The 22,318-nt window shown below is 39.6% G+C and overlaps 1 protein-coding gene across 2 annotated transcripts in view; it reads right to left on the minus strand.

Moving 5' to 3' along the window:
- Positions 1-22,318, minus strand: part of jag2b (jagged canonical Notch ligand 2b) — a 158,445-nt gene that overhangs the window by 57,262 nt on the left and 78,865 nt on the right. For both annotated transcript variants that reach the window (XM_061987176.2, XM_072916273.1), the window contains exons 3-5: positions 22,177-22,231; positions 10,849-11,106; positions 10,612-10,672 (exon numbers count right to left, since the gene is read on the minus strand). In XM_061987176.2, the coding sequence (XP_061843160.2) occupies positions 10,612-10,672; positions 10,849-11,106; positions 22,177-22,231 (374 nt within the window). The remainder of the gene's footprint in view (positions 1-10,611; positions 10,673-10,848; positions 11,107-22,176; positions 22,232-22,318) is intronic.

Consider the following 22,318-nt stretch of genomic DNA (forward strand, 5'->3'; position numbering starts at 1 on the left):
ACCTTTACAGCTAAACTTTTCAATGCACACGTCACACTCTTTACTGTTGCAGTACTTTTTGCACGACTTGATGTTATCTAACTAGAGGCGCCACATTCACTAAAAAAAGGAATGATCCATGAATTGACCAATAAATGACCTGCTTTAATTGGTATTAATATGTATCTGTCGTAGTTCATAGTGAATTGTAAGTTCATCCGGAAAGTTCAGCTTTCATTAAAAAAAAAAAACTTTGAAAACCGAGTCCCGCCGGTCCTACCAGCACTGATTGACGTAAAATCCACGGTGCCATATTACGATACCTAGGTTGCTGACTATTAGCCAGACTCTTCGCACTTGGCGATCACTCCAGCAGCACTGAGAGCGGACCTAGCCAAACTACCTAAAGAAATTGACTCAGAAAAATGCTCCGACGTAAGTTGAGTCAGGCTCCACTTTTCTGAAAATTCACTAGCTTGATGCTAATATACATTAGCTTTGCTATTGACATGCTACTGATCAGCATTAGCGATTTTACATGGCGATTTCAACACCTCCGAATTTGTTAACGAAAACCTTACAATCAAAAATCTGGTAGGTAATATACAAACCTCGATTCCATATGAGTTGGAAAATTGTGTTAGATGTAAATATAAATGGAAGACAATGATTTGCAAATCATTTCCAACCCATATTCAGTAGAATATGCTACAAAGACAACATATTTGATATTCAAACTGATAAACATTTTTTTTTTTTTGCAAATAATCATTAACTTTAGAATTTGATGCCAGCAACACGTGACAAAGAAGTTGGGAAAGATGGCAATAAATACTGATAAAGTTGAGGAATGCTCATCAAACACTTATTTGGAACATCCCACAGGTGAACAGGCAAATTGGGAACAGGTGGGTGCCATGATTGGGTATAAAAGTAGATTCCATGAAATGCTCAGTCGTTCACAAACAAGGATGGGGCGAGGGTCAACACTTTGTCAACAAATGCATGAGCAAATTGTTGAACACTTTTAGAAAAACCTTTTTCAACCAGCTAATGCAAGGAATTTAGGGATTTCACCATCTACGGTCCGTAATATCATCAAAAGGTTCAGAGAATCTGGAGAAATCACTGCACGTAAGCAGCTAAGCCCGTGACCTTCGATCCCTCAGGCTGTACTGCATCAACAAGCGACATCAGTGTGTAAAGGATATCACCACATGGGCTCGGGAACACTTCAGAAACCCACTGTCAGTAACTACAGTTGGTCGCTACATCTGTAAGTGCAAGTTAAAACTCTCTTATGCAAGGCGAAAACTGTTTATCAACAACACCCAGAAATGGCGTAGGTTTCGCTGGGCCTGAGCTCATCTAACATGGACTGATACAAAGTGGAAAAGTGTTCTGTGGTCTGACGAGTCCACATTTCAAATTGTTTTTGGAAACTGTGGACATCGTGTCCTCCGAACCAAAGAGGAAAAGAACCATCCGGATTGTTATAGGCGCAAAGTTGAAAAGCCAGCATGTGTGATGGTATGGGGGTGTATTAGTGCCCAAGACATGGGTAACTTACACATCTGTGAAGGCGCTATTAATGCTGAAAGGTACATACAGGTATTGGAGCAACATATGCTGCCATCCAAGCAACGTTACCTTGGACACCCCTGCTTATTTCAGCAAGACAATGCCAAGCCACGTGTTACATCAGCGTGGCTTCATAGTAAACGAGTGCGGGTACTAGACTGGCCTGCCTGTAGTCCAGACCTGTCTCCCATTGAAAATGTGTGGCGCATTATGAAGCCTAAAATACCACAACGGAGACCCTGAACTGTTGAACAACTTAAGCTGTACATCAAGCAAGAATGGGAAAGAATTCCACCTGAGAAGCTTAAAAAATGTGTCTCCTCAGTTCCCAAACGTTTACTGAGTGTTGTTAAAAGGAAAGGCCATGTAACACAGTGGTGAACATGCCCTTTCCCAACTACTTTGGCACGTGTTGCAGTCATGAAATTCAAAGTTAATTATTATTTGCAAAAAAAAAAAAAGTTTATGAGTTTGAACATCAAATATCTTGTCTTTGTAGTGCATTCAACTGAATATGGGTTGAAAATGATTTTCAAATCATTGTATTCCGTTTATATTTACATCTAACACAATTTCCCAACTCATATGGAAATGGGGTTTGTATTAACACTTGGCAGGGCTTTAAAAAACAAAACAAAACAAAAAACACACTACATCTAATGTCTTGGACTTGCAACTTAATGTAATACTTGGATAATATGATGATAATAAAAGAAGATATAACAACTGGACAGCAGTTATTATAATACTAAAAATAATATTTACTAACACACAATAGTACCGAAAATTGATAACGTTGAGTACCGGTATCGATTCCCAGGTACCGGGAATTGGTACCGTATTGGTTCAAATGTGAACAGTACCGATTCGTAGTTGATATATAAGGTTTACTCACTATTTATATAGCATTACATTACTACTACATTATTACGCAGCCCATTTAGTCGAGTTTGAATGACTTGTGCCCTTCGCTGTTAGATTTGTTCACCCGCTGCTGAAGAAAGACAAGGTGAAGCGTTAAAAAAGGCCTTTACCAGAACCCGTTTCCCATGGGTCGCTGGAATAATTCCAGGGATTTGTGAACGTGTGACAAGCAAGCCTTCTTTGGGAAGAGAAAAAATACTTTCAGTTTCTAAATAGGAGCTTTCTTGTTTGAAATGGATGTCAATGGATTCAATTAGACACTGCTGACTTTCCTATGGCTGAATTCTGATAAAATGGGTCATTTGTCTACATTAAAACACTTTCCTTGTGGTCTCCATAACATGTAATGGTGGTTCTTTGGTCAAAATGTTGCATTGATTCTGATTTACAGACCGTTTAAGCTGATTTCTGACCGTCTCTTCAGGAAGCGCCATTAGGTGGGTGGTCTTTTTAACATAGCTCCACTAGAACGGTGTCTTCTTTCCCCGTCAGCCATGTTGTAAATGTTTGCCCTTTCTCCTGACAGCTATAAGTTGGAGCTATACGCTACTTTGTATTACAAATGGGAACAGCGGAGGATGCACGTGCACGTACGAGCCGGTCTGCGCCACGACATAAGGATAGAGAAAAAGAAGGAATTTATTGACTACACCTGGATTAAAATGGCGCAAAGGTCTTCGGGTAAACCGCTACCATATATGGAAATATCCGCTGACGCAACTAACGCAAAATACTCACTCAATAAAGTCCTACAGTCTTAACGCTTCCATGGTTTCAAGTTTTCTGTAGTTGTGGGGATCCCGAATACACAAAAACAAGTACTAGAGATGTCCGATAATGGCTTTTTTGCCGATATCCGATATTGTCCATCTCTTAATTACCGATTCCGATATCAACCGATACCGATATATACAGTCGTGGAATTAACACATTATTATGCCTAATTTTGTTGTGATGCATTAAACAATGTAACAAGGTTTTCCAAAATAAATCAACTCAATTTATGGAAAAAAATGCCAACATGGCACTGCCATATTTATTATTGAAGTCACAAAGTGCATTATTTTTTTTAACATGCCTCAAAACAGCAGCTTGGAATTTGGGACATGCTCTCCCTGAGAGAGCATGAGGAGGTTGGGGTGGCCGGGGTTGGGGGCGGTTGTATTGTAGCGTGCCGGAAGAGTTAGTGCTGCAAGGGGTTCTGGGTATTTGTTCTGTTGTGTTTATGTTGTGTTCTCCCGAAATGTGTTTGTCATTCTTGTTTGGTGTGGGTTCACAGTGTGGCGCATATTTATAACAGCGTTAAAGTTGTTTATACGGCCACCCTCAGTGTGACCTGTATGGCTGTTGATCAAGTATGCCTTGCATTCACTTGTGTGTGTAAAAAGCCGTAGATATTATGTGACTGGGCCGGCATGCAAAGGCAGTGCCTTTAAGGTTTATTGGCGCTCTGTACTTATCCCTACGTCCGTGTACACAGCCGCATTTGAAAAAGTCCTGAATTCTACTTTTTGAAACCGATATCGATCATTTTGAAACCGATACCGATAATTTCTGATATTACATTTTAAAGCATTTATCGGCCGATAATATTGGCAGTCCGATATTATCGGACATCTCTAACAAGTACCAATAGGTAAGTAAAGTTGGTTTTGTATAATTAGACCCCTTTAAAAGGGAAATTGCTCTTTCAATATATACGGTAAGTACGAGGTGGCTAACAATTAAGCTAATTTCATCATTGTTTATTGCACCCATAAAGCTCTCTTAAACATTTTAAAAACCGCCAACAACATTCCATAACAGTGATATTGTTGTTATTATTAGCGCCAACGCCGAGGAACTACTTTTAGCGATGCCATGATCACAAAGGGGCTAATTAGCTTATGCAGCTATTGGCATATTGCGCCTCTCAGTTGATGAAAGTTCATTCTAAGTTATAAATCATGCCTCTCACCTGGATAGTAGAAGGTTGCGGGCATTATTCGAGAAGTTGGTCAACTTAGACATTCAACTTAGACCCAGAGATGGCGAGAAAGACACAGAAAGACGCTCGTTTGTGGAAGCTTTCCCCCCCTACCCCCATTTAAACAGGAAGATATAAACATCCCACCAGTCGTAGATTGTTTTATTATGTTCGTTGTTTGTATTTCTTGTTTAGCACTTAGCAATAATGCTACTTGCTGGATCTGCTTATCACGCCGCTTCTAAAACTTGTAACTCATCTTCTTTATATTCAGGCTCAAAAATATACAGTTGTGGATTATCATTTGTCCTAAAATAGTCTCGGATTTAGTCTGCCATGGTTAGTAGTAGTTGTTGTTGAAGGAAATGTGATGAGTCTGTGAAATGAATACGCCTCTGTATGCTTAAAATTACAAAAATACGTAAATATGTTATTATGAATGTGCATGTTGCTACATTACATCTATACTTACAGCGTGTATATACTGTAAAACCTAGATGGAGGCTTTTTTTTTTTTTAAGAGGGCTTTATTGGCGGAATAGAGCGAGTTCCATTACCTCAATTGTTAGCTGACTTTTGCTCGCTTTTATTTACAATTGGTTGTGGCCATTATTCGAGAAGTTGGTCAATTTAGACAATCAACTTAGACCCGGAGATGGCGAGAAAGACACGGAAAGACGCTCGTTTGTGGAACACCCCCCCATCTAAACGGGAAGATATAAACATCCCACCAGTCATAGATTGTTTTATTATGTTCGTTGTTTGTATTTCTTGTTTAGCACTTAGCAATAATGCTACTTACTGGATCTGCTTATCACTCCGGTTCTAAAACTTGTAACTCATCTTCTTTATATTCAGGCTCAAAAATATAAAGTTGTGGATCATCATTTGTCCTAAAGTAGTCTCGGATAAAGTCTGCCATGGTTAGTAGCAGTTGTTGTTGAAGTAAATAGAGAACGTTGTGATGCATCTGTGAAATTAATACGCCTCTGTATGCTTAAAACGACAAAAATACGTAAATATGTTATTATGAATGTGCCTGTTGCTACATTACATATATACTTACAGCGTGTATATAAAACCTTGATGGAGGCTTTTTTAGAGCGCTTTAAAGGCGGAATAGAGCGAGTTCCATTACCTCCATTGTAAGCTGACTTTTGCTAACTTATATTTATGATTTAGAATGCATTAAAAAAAAAGTTTTTGTCTTACATAAAAATTGTGAATGATTGGCAAATAAAAAAAAAAAGTGCAGCTTCCTTTTAAGACTGCAAACGAGCGGAGACTGAATCAACAGCGCCTCTGTTGGTTGCAGCTAAGTTGTGCAAGTGTAAAAAAAATAATTAAAAAAAATAAAAATCCTGTGTCAGGGCTTTTGTCAACCCATCCCCAAAGCGCCCTTGCCAACTAATCTGAGTGGTGGGTTACATTCCAGGGCAGGAGAGGTTAAGAATACTTCCAGCAAGCTCCTGTCTGGACTGGGCTGGGGGGATCTCAGAGCAAGCGTCTGGAGACGGCCGTGTGTTTACAGAGGCTACGTGCACGCGCTCGGCTATTCCGAGGCTGCTACGTCGTCCAGCCAGCTGTCTTGTCAATTGGCTCCTATTTTGAGCCGGGTCCTCCTTCAGACGGCACCGCGAGCATTCAGGGGTCCTTGAACGTCTCACTGGATACCGTACATGCTTGCTTACTCGGGCTGCGAACCTTTGGGCACCACACCATTCCATTCGATTCTTGGGGGTAACGATTCTCAATTCAAAATCTCTACTTTTAAAAACAAAAAAACATTGGGTTTTAGTTCTATGATTAACTACATCTATTCATCCATTTCCTACCGCTTACCTGTTTCTCCTCCATAAAATAAATAAACAGCTCTAACAAACACTTAGATTACTTAAAGAAAAACTTAGTTTGATAAAGTCAAATACAAATAAGGCAACAAGAGAAGTATCCAACACTTCTCTTTTGTAAAATAAATCTGTACAGCCGATATGATAATTTATATCAGGGGTATCAAACTCATTTTACCTTAAGGGCCGCATGGAGGAAAATGTATTCCCAAGTGGGCCGTATTGGTCAAATCATGGCATGATAACTTAAAAATAAAGACAACTCCATGTTGTTTTCTTTGTTTTACTTAGGCCAAAAATAGAACAAGCACATTATGAAAACGTACAAATCACAACTAATCCCCTGGACAAAACACTTCCAGTTTGTTGAAAATTCTGAGGAAATTGGTGCAGCTTCAAAAACACAATGCGCTTAGAATTGGTGTCAGTGTATCTACAAAGCCAGGATTAAACTTTAAGTCACAGTCTTTCTGGGATTGAACAAAAAACACAACATGTAAACTCTGCCTGCTCAGTGGCCTTGTGGTTAGAGTGTCGGCCCTGTGAGGTTGTGAGTTCAAACCCCGGCCGAATCATACCAAAGACTATAAAAATGGGACCCATTACCTCCCTGCTTGGCACTAAGCATCAAGGGCTGAAATTGGGAGTTAAATCACCCAAATAATTATTCCCGAGCGCGGCCACCGCTGCTGCTCACTGCTCCCCTCACCTCCCAGGGGTTGGAACAAGGGGATGGGTCAAATGCAGAGGGTAATTTCACCACACCTAGTGTGTGTGTGACTACCAGTGGTACTTTAACTTGAACTCTTCTCGGTATCAAATACCTCCTTTGTCATGTCCACGTATCAATCCAGTGCTAACTCAACAAATCGTAAGAAACGGAGGTAAAAACTATTCAAAAGGGTTAAGTTCATTTTTCCTGAGACATTTTGGGGCAACGATGGTGCCAAGTGACGATGTGTTCGAAGCAGAAGACATAAAACGGCAGGTTTTAAGTTTCATGTGGGTCGAGTAGGAGGAGGAGCCACAGTCACCCTTTACTGTGTACCTCTTGCTTGGCCCCGGTATAAACCATTTGCTTGCCTAACAGAATTGCTATTGTGACATCCAGTGGACACATTTAGAACAGCAGTTTATTTCGTAAAAAAAAAAAAAAAAAAAAAAAAAAAAAAAAAGCAGCTCATTTTTATACTTGGCGGGCTGAGAAAAACACTTTTTTTCGCGGGCCGTACGTTTGATACCCCTGATCTACATCAACAATATGAATAGCCTGAGTGGCTGGACAGGACAGTTGTATTAATAATAAAAAAATTTAAAAAAGAGTATTTTTTTTTAGTCGTTTAAGAATTTGATAAGCTATTTTTTTGACAACCCTATTGCTTACATGGTGTAACTGCCTGATAACTCTAAGAGTGTCAGGATGGTTCAATCAAGGGTGATGGAGTCTGGGCCAAGTCGGGGGGAGTGCGCTTCCTGCGTCGTGACACCTTGACACGTCAAAGGGTTGCCAAATGATCGGCGGTCACATTCCACCATGTACTTTTCCTCAGGACATGGCAAGCCTGCGATAAATTTGTCAGAACAAGCCTGATGTGTACTGATATAAAACCCTTAACGCCGCAACCTCACAACCAGAAGCCTGTGGCTAAATGGGTCGGCGTAAAGCCCGCAGAATGGACGGAATAAAGGCAATGAGATCACAAGGGCTTTATTGCTGTCGTTCCGTGACCTGAGGCTTCATTAAATTCGTGCCACAGCAAGAGGAATCTTTACTGCTGCTCTTTTACTCGTATCACTTTTCCGGTCTGTCAGGACCTGACATTTCAGGAGAAGATGCCTCCCTCTGATAACTGGAGTCAGGCTGCCAAAATATGGACAAATTCTGCCCCTCCCACCAGTCAATCAGTATGCCAAACACATCACGGTAAATTGTTTTTCTTTGGAAACGTCACAGTATGTAGTTTTCCCTGCCTTGGCCTTGAGGACCGCATTGCAGGCGGCAAGGAGGGCATGACGATTCCCGGCACGTTGACAGCACGCACGCTGACAAAACAAAAACAAAAAAAAACGATGAGGTCCTTGGTATTCTGTGTGGGATTTTTGGCTTCGAAAAAATACCAGCCAGGCACTGCATGTTCTAAAAACAGCTAGAGACGCCCGCAAGAAAGGAACAAAGTCTGTGTGTGGCATCCACTATCCATACCAATTATGGGTAGTCATGGTTAATTGATCGATTCATTCCATTGTGAGTGTTGGCTAATTGCGTTTTAAAGCAATTGTGGAAAGATTGCAAAGCATCACGTATAAAGGTTAATTTGTGTCTTTATTACAAAAGCTTTTTTTTTGACAATGGATTTATGTAACTGATTTTTTTGCATTTGAATGAAATTATGCTGACAATTTCATTGAAAAAAAAATTGTTAGCAAAATGCGTGTTTAAAAATTTAGTGTATGGAAGAAGCCGTGCTGAAAAATTCAGTGGCGCAAAATTTGCTGCTTCTTTTTTTTTTTTTTTTGTCCTGTCCAGCTTCTCAGGCAAATCATATAGTTGATGTAGATGCCCATGTCGGCTGTTCAGATTTACTTTACAAAAGAGAATTGTAGGATAGAAAATTTGCTGCTTCAAAAAGCAAGATCCGATAAATTAAGACTGAAGCAATCAATGCCGTCCCAGAACCAGCCAATGAGGTGTCAAGTTACGTGACATGGATCTTGCAAAACAGCATAAAAAAAGGCAGTTAACTGGGCTGCCTGGGCATAATACAACATAATTAACATTTCAATGCGGTCCGCTGGATGTTTTCAAACTGTCGAAATGATTCCAATGGTTAGAATCTGCACTTTTGAGTGACCTATGGGTTACTATGGTGACCATAAGACGCACGGGGAAGAGTGGGCGGGGCAGCAACAAGCCTGACCGTCAGGCGGAAGCAGATTTCTACAACCAAGTTCTGCAGAACAGTGTTGTTATATCAAATAAGTGGATGTTCGAACCATTAGAATAATTTCTATAATTTGAAAATATCCAGTGGGCCGCATTGAAATGTTAATTAACCAGCTCAGTGGCCTTGTGGTTAGAGTGTCCGCCCTGAGACTCGGAGGTTGTGAGTTCAAACCCCGGCCGAGTCATACCAAAGTCTACAAAAAATGGGACGCATTACCTCTCGGCTTGGCACTCAGCATCAAGGGTTGGAATTGGGGGTTAAATCACCAAAATGATTCCAGAGCGCGGCGCACGCTGCTGCTGCTCCCCTCACCTCCCAGGGGGTGAACATGGGGATGGAGCAGAGAGGTAGCGGCATAGGTAACGTTAGCTGTGGTGCAAGCGGAGCGGTGGTAATACGAGAGAAAGAAGGTGCGAATCGGGTAACAAATGAAGGAAGAAGAATTAATTCCCAAGAAAAACAGCACGGGGTCCAGCGTCTGGCGGTGCTTTGGCTTCAAGCGGGAAAATGTTGAACAGACAACCGTAATATGTCAAGTATGCGGTAAAAGCGTTGCTACAAAAAGTACCGCACTACTATTTTGTAGCATCATTTGAAAAGTCACCCGCTAGAGAATGAAGAGTGCTTGAAACTCCGCATGTCAACATCTACGGCCGGTGCCATACCAACAAAATGCCGACGCAACCAGCACTGACCCAATTGAGCCTGGCGTCTTCCATTTCCAGATCAACACCGTATGAAAAAAATAGTCAACAACAGAAGGAGATAACGTCCGCAGGAACCTACCACATAGCAAAGGACATACACTATTTGATTTCCTATTAAGCAGCTCATTTTTGTTTGACACTTATTGAAATATCTTGTGTGACATCATGCACAAAAGTGCACTTTATTAGTTTTAAACTATTGTAGTGGCGTTCTGTACAAAAAGTGCACTTTAATTTAGTGTTGTTTTGATTTGTCATCTTAGTGACATCGTGCACAAAAGTGCACTAATACCTTGTTTTAAAATGTCTCTGACAATCTTGCACTTTCTGTTTTGGAAATTACATTAGTTTGTGCCACTGCTTAATAACTGTTTAATAAATACAGTTTTGGTAAATTGACTTAGTTGTGATTTCCCTCTCTGCATGAAAGTTTAAAATGAGCATATATTAATGCAGTATGAACAAGAATGTTTTAATGTAGACACATAGAATCATCATACTGGTTATTATATGCATCAAGTGTTCATTCAAGGCTAAGGCAAAATATCGAGATATATATCGTGTATCGTGATATGGCCTAAAAATATCGAGACATTAATAAAAGGCCATATCGCCCAGCCCTAAATGCAATCCCAATAAAGAGTGTCAGAAAACCTTACGTGCACTCCCCTGGAACCGTGCAGCCACCCTGCTCCAGATTACAGCCTTGCTTGCAGATTGCTAAAGAAGAAAGAGAGAAGACAATAAAAATATTGTAAATGTGAAAAAATAAGAGAAACAGGACGTCATGATTCATGGCCCCCTCGACCAGAGTTGGGGCACAAAAGAGGAATCGTGCCAATCAAAATGCAACAAGATGACAAAATAATGTATGTGCCTGCTGGCTGGTGCCTCACCTGTCTGACATTTAGGACCCATCCATCCCTCCAGGCACACCTTGTCGCCCGACTGGTCACAGCGATAGTGGCCAAAGTAGTTGTCGCGAGGAACACACAGCTTATTGCACTTGTTGCCGTAGTAATTGTCATCGCACCGCACCCGGATACGGTAGACTATGCGGGCCACGGGCCCGTTGTAGGTATTGGTCTTCCACGGGTCACCGGGGTTGACCATGCCCGTGTGGGCCGTGCGCTCGATCAGCAGCTCCTCGTCGTCTGAAACGGACAATAAGATAGTTACCAAAAATGACAACTTTCGGATCAATGTTTGCATGAGATGAAATGAAAAATAATTGATTATTTGTGCATGCAGTGCTATTTTATACTGTATAGGAGAATCTTGGACGTTCTGAACCCCTGTTTCAATGCAGGGGGGTATTCTTATTTTGTACAGTGCAAGGTTATTTAATATTCATATTTTTTACCTCACTCAATGGCTTATTAGTCCTTCAGGATTTTTTTGTGATTGTTGCGGCCGAAAATGCCTGACTTTTTTTTTTTTTTATCAACTTGTGATTTGATGCATTTATCATGAATGTTTTAGGTGTTCATTGCAACCTTAACCTCGAAAAGTAAAGAATTTCAAACTAACTTAAAAATATATACATATTTTGTTGATGTTTTGCTCTTTTTCTAATGAAAAGAAGACTAAATGGCAATGGTGCTCATTGTTAAACTACCGTACTGTTTGTTTTAACTAATTGTAGTAATAATTAATTATAATTACAGAAAGAACCACCACCAAAGGCTTACTTAGGCCCAATACAAATGTTCACCCACTCCCACTACTGCCTCGAAACAAAGCAACAAGGGGTAGAGCTTTGTAATCTTCCCTAGGAATTGGGACACCACTTGCTGCTAATTACATTTGCACATACAGTACAGGCCAAAAGTTTGGACACACCTTCTCATTCAATGCATTTTCTTTATTTTCATGACTATTTACATTGTAGATAGTCACTGAAGGCATCAAAACTATGAATGAACACATGTGGAGTTACGTACTTAACAAAAAAAGGTGATATAACTGAAATAATGTTTTATATTCTAGTTTCTTCAAAATAGCCACCCTTTGCTCGGATTACTGCTTTGCACACTCTTGGCATTCTCTCGATAAGCTTCAAGAGGTAGTCACCTGAAATGGTTTTCACTTCACATGTGCCATAGTTTTGATGCCTTCAGTGACAACAGTCATGAAAATAAAGAAAACGCATTGAAAAGAGAAGGTGTGTTCAAACTTTTGGCCTGTACTGTACGTCCCACCAAGGGGTGTCCTGATACCAATCTTTTGGTAGCGGTACCCGTACCAAAATGTATATCGATATGTATTTCGATACGTTTCAAAATAAAGGGGAGCACAAAAAGTCATGATCGACTTCATTTTAACAGGAAAATCTTACAATACATTAGATTAGAAAGCATTGTTGACATTGTATGAGCATTAACTGACTCTAAGACAAACCAAACAGTCCAGTTGCGATAGATTGAATGACCTGAGATTACAATGAGCTGGATGAATGAGAACTAGAGATGTCCGATAAATGCGTTAAAATGTAATATCGGAAATTATCGGTATCGGTTTTTTTATTATCGTTTTTTTTTTTAAATTAAATCAACATAAAAAACACAAGATACACTTACAATTAGTGCACCAACCCAAAAAAACCTCCCTCCCCCATTCACACAAAAGGGTTGTTTCTTTCTGTTATTAATATTCTGGTTCCTACATTATATATCAATATATATCAATACAGTCTGCAAGGGATACAGTCCGTAAGCACACATGATTGTGCGTGCTGCTGGTCCACTAATAGTACTAACCTACAACAGTTAATTTTACTCATTTTCATTAATTACTAGTTTCTATGTAACTGTTTTTATATTGTTTTACTTTCTTTTTTATTCAAGAAAATGTTTTTAATTTATTTATCTTATTTTATTCATCTTTTAAAAAGTACCTTATCTTCACCATACCTGGTTGTCCAAATCAGGCATAATAATGTGTTAATTCCACGACTGCATATATCGGTTGATATCGGTATCGGTAATTGAAGAGTTGGACAATATTGGAATATTGGATATCGGCAAAAAGCCATTATCGGACATCCCTAGTGAGAACATTCATAGACTTAATCTAACATGCTTTCATATTATTTGACACGTTTTATCCTGTTAAACTGCATATAGGTTTGATATAATTGTTGAATATGATCAAAATCAAGCGTGAGATTAGTAATTCAGTGTTAATAACTCGGTTAATAACCCCTGTTTTAGCCTGTACACTACTGAGTCCAATTGAACTTTTCTGTCAAAAACTGTATCCTGGTCTCTCAGCAGTATGTGCAAAAGATGATGTATGCATATATTGAGGGCTCACTGTAGTCCAGAGCTTCCACAGAGAATGTCCATGAATCAAAGTGGGATTGAAACTGGTAAACAATCTTTGTGGAAATGGAGGGGCTGTGATTTCCTTTCCGCCATAGCTTTGCACTATAGACCGCATTGAAGTGAGCACGCACACACATACACCTTCCTCTGCCGGGGACTGACACAATGTCAGACAGAATCAAGCAACAATAACAAATATATCCCCCGGCGGTTGCCAGATAGAGAACAATGGGCTGCGGGCCCGAGCCGGGCTCCGCTACCTCGGTGTCTAAACAGCAAACCCAGCCACCCAGTCCACTCCACTTCCTGCTCGATAAACACAAGGAAAACAGCCGGCTGCCTTTCCTGAGGACGCGGGTGTGTTGGAGGGGGGGGGTAAACTGTAGGATGTGATGCTGGAGGAGAGGAATCTAATGGACACACTGGCGAGCTCTTGCACAGGACAAGACAGGAGGCGGATGCTGACTAAGGCCAGGATTGCACTCTGATGTGTCACGGATAAAGAATACGTTCATGCGTGCAAAGGTATACAACTTGTTTGTCCCACTCCTGAGTTAAAAAAATATCTGTAAAAGCCCCCTATTGTGGGAACAATTACTTTTTACTGATGTTCCAACAAGGGGTGCACGATCAATAACGGACCGATATTAGGAATCTGATAACATAAAAAAATTGCTGTGATTAAAATGTAATGGATGCTCCAATAAGGTGAGATTACCTGAATACAATACAATACCTGAAAAAATGCCACAGTGTGTAAAATGAAGTGGCAGGAATGTTTAGAATAATAATAAAATGGATTAGATTTACAAACCCCAAAACCAGTGAAGTTGGCACGTTGGGTAAATGGTGAATAAAAACAGAATACAATGATTTGCAAATCCTTTTCAACTTATATTCAATTGAATAGACTGCAAAGACAAGATACTTAACGTTGTTAAGTTGATTTCACCACATACGGTCCGTAATATCATCAAAAGGTTCAGAGAATCTGGAGAAATCACTGCATGTAAGCGGCAAGGCCGAAAACCAACATTGAATGTCCCGTGACCGTCGATCCCTCAGGCGGTACTGCATCAAAAAAGCGACATCGGTGTGTAAAGGATATCACCACATGGGCTCAGGAACACTTCAGAAAACCACTGTCAGTAACGACAGTGCGTCGCTACATCTGTAAGTGCAAGTTAAAACTTTACTATGCAAAGCGAAAGCCATTTATCAACAACACCCAGAAACGACGCCGGCTTCGCTGGGCCCGAGCTCATCTAAGATGGACTCATGCAAAGTGGAAAAGTGTTCTGTGGTCTGACGAGTTCACATTTCAAATTGTTTTTGGAAACTGCGGAAGTCGTGTCCGCCGGACCAAAGAGAAAAATAATTGTTATAGGCGCAAAGTTCAAAAAGCATTTATGATGGTATGGGGGTGTATTAGTGCCCAAGGCATGGGTAACTTACACATCTCTGAAGGCACCATTAATGCTGAAAGGCTTTGTAATAAAAGAGTGTGGGTACTAGACTGGCTTGCCTGTAGTCCAGACCCGTTTCCCATTGAAAATGTGTACCACATTATGAAGCCTAAAATACCACAACGGAGACCCCGGACTGTTGAACAACTTAAGCTGTACATCAAGCAAGAATGGGAAAGAATTCCACCTGAAAAGCTTCAAAAAATGGTCTCCTCAGTTCCCAAACGTTTACTGAGTGTAGATGAAAGGAAAGGCCATGTAACACAGTGGTAAAAATGCCTCTGTGCCAAGTTTTCTGCAATGTGCTGCTGCCATTAAATTCTAAGTTAATAACTATTTGCAAAAAAAAAAAAAAAGTTTCTTAGTTCGGACATTAAAAATATCTTGTCTTTGCAGTCTATTCAATTGAATATAAGTTGAAAAGGATTTTCAAATCATTGTATTCCATTTTTATTTGCGATTTACACAACGTGCCAACTTCACTGGTTTTGTAATATATATATATATATATATATATATATATATATATATATGTATATATACATATATATACATGTGTATACATATACATACACATACCGCATCCCTACTATTTACTAATGCAGTATCTTGTTTGATTGGGGTAATATATGCTAACAGCTGATCATTGTAATCAAACTCAAATTGATGAACAATCACGATCATATAATCGCTCAGGCCTAAGGGGACTTATGATGAACTCAGTCTTTTCTGACTTAAATGTTGCTACAATGTTGAATACTCACGTTAAACAATGCCAAAGCATCCAATCTTAAGTACATGTATTTATGCGTGAGCTTGCACGCAGCTTTATATGCCACTCATCTAATCTTGGTATGTGCATAATAACACAGACCTGCGACTTGCAGTGACAAAAATGCTGGTAAAAACATGTTTATGCACATTGTGAATCAATCGGCGAGTGTGCAGGTATACTAATTGTTGTGACCGGGTGAATCTATATATTGTTTTTTTTCTTTTCGACCGTGCCCAAGGAAAAAAATAGCAGTAACAACTTTAAGACATATATTTAAACAGTGTACATTTTCGAAAGATACAATTATTAAAATTTTGGAAAAGGTGGGGACAGTGGTTTCATTCGCAATCTGGAAACACCTCCAGAATCGAACATCTTGCAGACATACTTAAAAACTGGTTATAAATGTGAATGTGGAGCAAAATATACATCAAAACATATCCAATACATGTTAGACCAGTGATTTTCAAACTAGTACACCAAATAAGTGTGTAAATATGTACTTTATATGGAGTATCATTGTGGATGATGTTTGTGCATTGTGTGCTATGTTACACTAGCCAAAAATGTCAAATAAACTTGTTAAATAAAACCTCTGCTTTGTTTTTAATGAATACTAAGGCCTACAATGCTACTGAATTTTAATGTCAGCTATTATGGTGGTACTTGGAGAGACAATTATTTTCTGAGGTGGTACTTGGTGAACAATGTTCGATAAACACTGTTTCAGACGACAAGGAAGTGTTTTCAATAGATATTAAAATTATCATAGGCCTCCTTTAAGTTTGTTTTAAAGGTAAAGCTTCCTTTTAAAAAAAAAAAAAATACATTATTGTTTGCCTGATTAATATTTAGGTAAAATATCAGTGACACAAATCAGAGCCTTGAGGTTTGGCCATCATGAGTTCCCTCAAAAAACAAGAATTACAAAAGTTCCCTAAGCAAAGTGAATTTCTAACCTTAAAAAGGCACAAATCCAATGCTGTACATGTTGATTTGTTACGACACCGTTAAAAGTGAAATAAGCCGAGCCAATCGATGCACTTAACGCTCGGACAATCGTAAATCAACATTACGAGTGTGACCAGGCTATCCCACCTGTCAAACAGGAGCTATAAAACGTAATATGCAACTTTCTGCCACTACAAGCTGAACCGCTTTAAGATCGTGACAGGGGGAGGCGCATTTGTTCCAGATGCTCGTGTCTTCAACCCGTGACGCTAGGGCTGAAGTGGGCTGATGTCGGTGATGTCATCATGCACAAGGCAGCAACGATCACTATTTCAAATTTCATCACTTGGCATGAAAAGTGAATGATTATTGGGCTGAGAATATGATTTATTCTGTTCTTAGACCCAAATACCTGTATGTGTATCATGTAAAAAAAAAAAAATAATAATAAAAAAAAAAATATATATATATATATATATATATATATCCCTGTTCACACAGACCTGCAAAAACATAAACTTTCCGCACTATAAGGCGCGCCTAAAAACCTCCAATTTTCTCAAAAGCTGACAGTGCGCCTTATAATCAATCCGGTGCGCCTTATATATGGACCAATATTGAGCCACAACAAACCTAAACTTCATTTTCATGAAGTTTAGGTCTCGCAACTACGGTAAACAGCCGCCAACTTATTTTTCCCCCGTAGAAGAAGAAACGCTTCTTCTTCTACGGTAAGCAGCTGCCGAGTTAATTTTCCCCCGTAGAAGAAGAAGCGCTTCTAACCCAAAAATGGCTCCTATTAAGAGACACGCTTACGACGCAGAGTTTAAACTTAAGACGATCAGTCACGCAGTAGAACACGGGTATAGAGCAGCAGCGAGAGAATTTAACATAAACGAATCAATGGTGTTTAATTCGGACACTGTAGAAGAAGAATTCGAGGGATTCGTGGATGAGGAATAACTTCATAAAGTGAGCTTCACATGTTTATTTTGTGTGTTGTGTTGTGTGACATTAACGTTTGAGCAACGTTGAGTTATTGATATATTGTTATTGCTCTGCACTATTTGGAGTGTTACTATATTGTGATTGCACTAACTTTTGATTTACCGTAACAGTATCAGACTGTTTTTTACGTGTTTATTGATTCAGGGAAAAGTTCCCCTCCACTATGTGATATAAATGTTGCACTATATGTTATACATTGCTGTTGTTAAAAGATAAACAAAACACCACGTCACTGACTTTACCTCTGGGAAAATAATAAAACAGCTGTTTATTCATTTTTGGAGTGATTAGAGTTGTCAGAACGCTGGTTTGTAATCTATTAATAAAGTTTGACTGACCCATCTGACTGTTTTGTTGACATTCCCTTTAGCGCAGCTCCATCTAATGGATGCATAGGTGCGCCTTATAATCCGGTGCGCCTTATATATGAACGAAGTTTTGAAATATGCCATTCATTGAAGGTGCGCCTTATAATCCGGTGCGCCTTATAGTACGGAAAATACGGTAAAAACAAAGTGCTGTGCATGCCAGGCCAGTGGGATGGGACATCATACTTTTTAATTATCATATAGTGGGGAAATTAATTAAGTAAAGTACAGTTGCGCGATATAGACAATATACGATATAAATTACGTTGTGATATTTCATGTTGATTGGGGGTGCACAACATTTTTTTATTCTGTATCACCATTCTTATGCTGCGTTCATGGCACACACCTGATCCCAATTAGCCTGTTCACCTGTGGGATGTTCCAAATAAATGTTTGATGAGCATTCCTCAACTTTCTCAGTCTTTTTCGCCACTTTTGCCAGCTTTTTTGAAACATGTTGCAGGCGTCAAATTCCAAGTGAGCTAATATTCGCAAAAAATAACAAACTTTTCCAGTTTAAACGTTAAATATTTTATCTTTGCGGTGTATTCAATTGAATATAGGTTGAAAAGGATTTACAATTCATTGTATTCTTTTTTATTATTTACAATTTACACAACGTGCCAACTTTACTGGTTTTGGGGTTTGTAAATCAAATACATTTTATTATTATTATAAACATTCCTGCCATTTCATTTTACACACTATGGCATTTTTACAAAGTAATTTTTTGGGGGGAAATTCCACAAAAATATTGTACTGTGGCCTTAAAACCGTGATAAAATGGTACTGTGCGGTTTTGATATTGTTGCATCCCTACTATTTAGCATATCATTTAGAATAAAACCATTTCAAAACGGGTTACAAAGGCTCCTTATTTGGCTTAAGGCATACTTGCAGAAAAAAACTAGATCATGTCAACATGCATTATCACGCACGGTATGATAGTTAAAAGTTATATCATTTATATCGTATATCGTCTATATTGCAGAACCCTAAAGGGAAGGGAAAAAAGCCTACCAATCACAGCTCTATAATTTTTTTGGAGGCGCGCATATAGGTCCGCCGGAGGCTTCGGAGCCAACAGGCGTCAGTCATGCAAGCTATGCGAGCGCACATTTCAGCCTTCAGAATGGTGTCAAAACAGTGCCAAAATTAGCGAGCATAAAAATCTGACTCCGTTTGCCAAGTGTTTTGAGATAAGAGCGGTCTCTCTAATTGTTATGCTTTGATCTACAAGCAAAACTTTAAGTTAAGAGTAGCAAATGCCACAATGAAGCCTGTAAGATCCGCCCAAAATATATGGTTTTATTCGCTAGCATTAGCTTGTAGCTAGAGATTGCCATAACTTTCTTATTCCAAGCATGGGACAGAAAACAAGTGGGTGTGAAGGACAATGCTGAGAGAAAAAAAAGTGGATGATATTCATTGAACTAAAGAAATATCCATCCATCAATCTTCTTCCGCTAATCCGAGGTCGGGTCGCGGGTGCAGCAGCCTAAGCAGGGAAGCCCAGACTTCCCTCTCCCCAGCATCTTCGTCCAGCTCCTCCCGGGGGATCCCGAGGCGTTCCCAGGCCAGCCGGGAGAGATAGTCTTCCCAACGTGTCCTGGGTCTTCCTTGTGGCCTCCTACCGGTCGGACGTGCCCGAACCACCTCATCTGGCTCTTCTCGATGTGGAGGAGCAGCGGTTTTACTTTGAGCTCCTCCCGGATGACAGATTTTCTCATCCTATCTCTAAGGGAGAGCCCCGCCACCCGGCGGAGGAAACTCATTTCGGCCGCTTGTACCCGTGATCTTGTCCTTTCGGTCATAACCCAAAGCTCATGACCATAGGTGAGGATGGAAACCTAGATCAACCGGTAAATCGAGAGCTTTGCCTTCCGGCTCAGCTCCTTCTTCATCACAACGGATCGATACAGCGTCAGCATTACTGAAGACGCCGCACCGATCCGCCTGTCGATCTCACGATCCACTCTTCCCTCACTCGTGAACAAGACTCAGAGGTACTTGAACTCCTCCACTTAGAAATAAATAATCAAAAACATGACAGACTTGGTGCAGCAATTTGAGCGAATCACTGCCAGTCCGCACCATACTAAAGCAAAATGAGTCGAATGTTAAAATAATGTCTAAACAGCAGACTTTTATCCACAAAACTATTAAAAAGCTGCTGATGGTGTGTTTAACGGTGAAGCAGTATAAGTAAAAGTTGTACATTATTATTAAATTACTTCATAAAACTACTGTGCTTGTTAGCAGTACATTCGATTGGATTGTTTGTATACATCATTATCTAAAAGTTGTTTTATTAAAATTGGTAAAGTGATTCTAATTCATTACAATGGGAGACGCTGATTTGAGGGAAAAAAATAATTTTCTGAGTTAACAGCTCCGTCTCAGAACCAATTAGGCTCGTAAGTTGACATACTACTGTATTTGAATAATTATTCTACCACAAAAAAAAACTTACCACAATAAAAGGCGCAAACACACACAAACACACAAGGAGCAACTTCTGTTAAGCAAGATAAAGTCTCCTTGAGAAGCCAACAGTGTCAAAATATATCATATTCACATTTATAATGACTTGAGGCCTATTATACATCAGGGTCACTTCCTCTGCTGGCAGAAGTTGTTAAATTTAAATGTGGTAAAAACGTGACTCTAAAGTGAATACCTTGTGGGGACCACAGCGGCGCACAGTTAAATTGAGTTTGAGGTCAGTTGTCAATTTAGTTCAGTTCAGTTCAGTTTCAGTTTATTTCGAACATGCATCCGATACAATGTAATGTATCACACAATTCCAGTTGTTTCATTACAGGACGTCCGAAAAGGAGTAGGAAGAAGCGGAGCTTATTTAATCCTACCCCTTTTCATATCATAGCAATTATATCCAATTTCCTTGTTCTCTGTAACAGAACAGTGAACAAATAAATAATACATAAATAATATACCATAGTAAGCAAACAAATATTAAATACATAAATAATTTGTCTCCAAAAAAAATAAAAAAATAAAAAGTTATTAATTTGAGGTGCACAAAAATCTTGATTCTTATTCAATCAATCAATCAATCAATGTTTATTTATATAGCCCTAAATCACAAGTGTCTCAAAGGGCTGTACAAGCCACAACGACATCCTCGGTACAGAGCCCACATAAGGGCAAGGAAAAACTCACCCCAGTGGGACGTCTATGTGAATGACTATGAGAAACCTTGGAGAGGACTGCATATGTGGGTAACCCCCCCACTCCCACCCCCTCTAGGGGAGACCGAAAGCAATGGATGTCGAGTGGGTCTGACATAGTATTGTGAAAGTCCAGTAGTGGATCTAACATATTAGTGAAAGCCCAGTCCACAGTGGGGCCAGCAGGATATTTATACCGATTCTAAATCGATTCATCATTTTCAAAAACCGATTGGGTCAAAAAACTGAAAAAAATTAAATACATACATACATATATATATATATATATATATATATATATATATATATATATATATATATATATATATATATATATATATATTTTTTTTTTTTTTTTTTTTTTAATGGAAGCTATTTTTAAAATGACGTTTTTTCAGGTCATCTCCATGCAACCATAATTAGTTTTTCTAACCTCAACCTGTTTTGAAAAAGTATCATTATAATTGTAATACCAAATACATTTTGGAAATCGCTTTGAATCAAGCATGGATTCTGAATCAAATGGTCACCCCAGCAATCGGAATCTAAACAAATCGCTAAGTGCCCTAGGATTCACACCCCTAGTATTCATTAAACATTCATGTGATCAACCCTACGCAACCTGGTGACGACCCCTGTACATAAACCGGAGACTATGATGTCAAATTCTATTTCTTCTCCATTGTCTGCATTCATGAGTGGAGGTGCGTTTGATGTGGTGGACTAAACAGGATGTGACGGACAAGTGGACAGAGGACAGTGCGGTATGGAAATGCGTCCATGATTCCATGCACACACAAGGTTATCCGAGACTCGTGAAAAATGCCGAGGGATTAAGGGCGCGCGCAAACACTTATAGTCCGCAAAAGATTCTTCACAGCGCAGTGCTACCGCTCAAACGGGAAAAAGAGGGGATGTACAGGAGTGGAGGACATTTCCGGAGGAAAACAGGATACAGCTGGGCAAGCACTGACGGCTGCCTGTATTGTATACAGGACGCCTTGGGAAGGTAACTATGGTATGTACAGTATTTCCTCCAGTAAAATGCCGCAATCACCACACAAAATGTGACAGAAACTCAATGTTATCTGGCAGAAACACACGTTAGTGTTGAAATATGCCGGTGGTTCACTTACGGTTCCGGGTCACGTTGTCCCAGTCCCAGGCCTCTACAATTAGGGTGTACGTCCGCTGAAGAAAGAAGACAAAAAGACACATTAATGAACATTTATGTTGCGTGCATTAGGGATGTAACGATAAACGGCATTAATGATAACC

Source organism: Nerophis lumbriciformis, linkage group LG26, assembly GCF_033978685.3.
Source record: "Nerophis lumbriciformis linkage group LG26, RoL_Nlum_v2.1, whole genome shotgun sequence".
Taxonomy (NCBI): Eukaryota; Metazoa; Chordata; class Actinopteri; order Syngnathiformes; family Syngnathidae; genus Nerophis; species Nerophis lumbriciformis.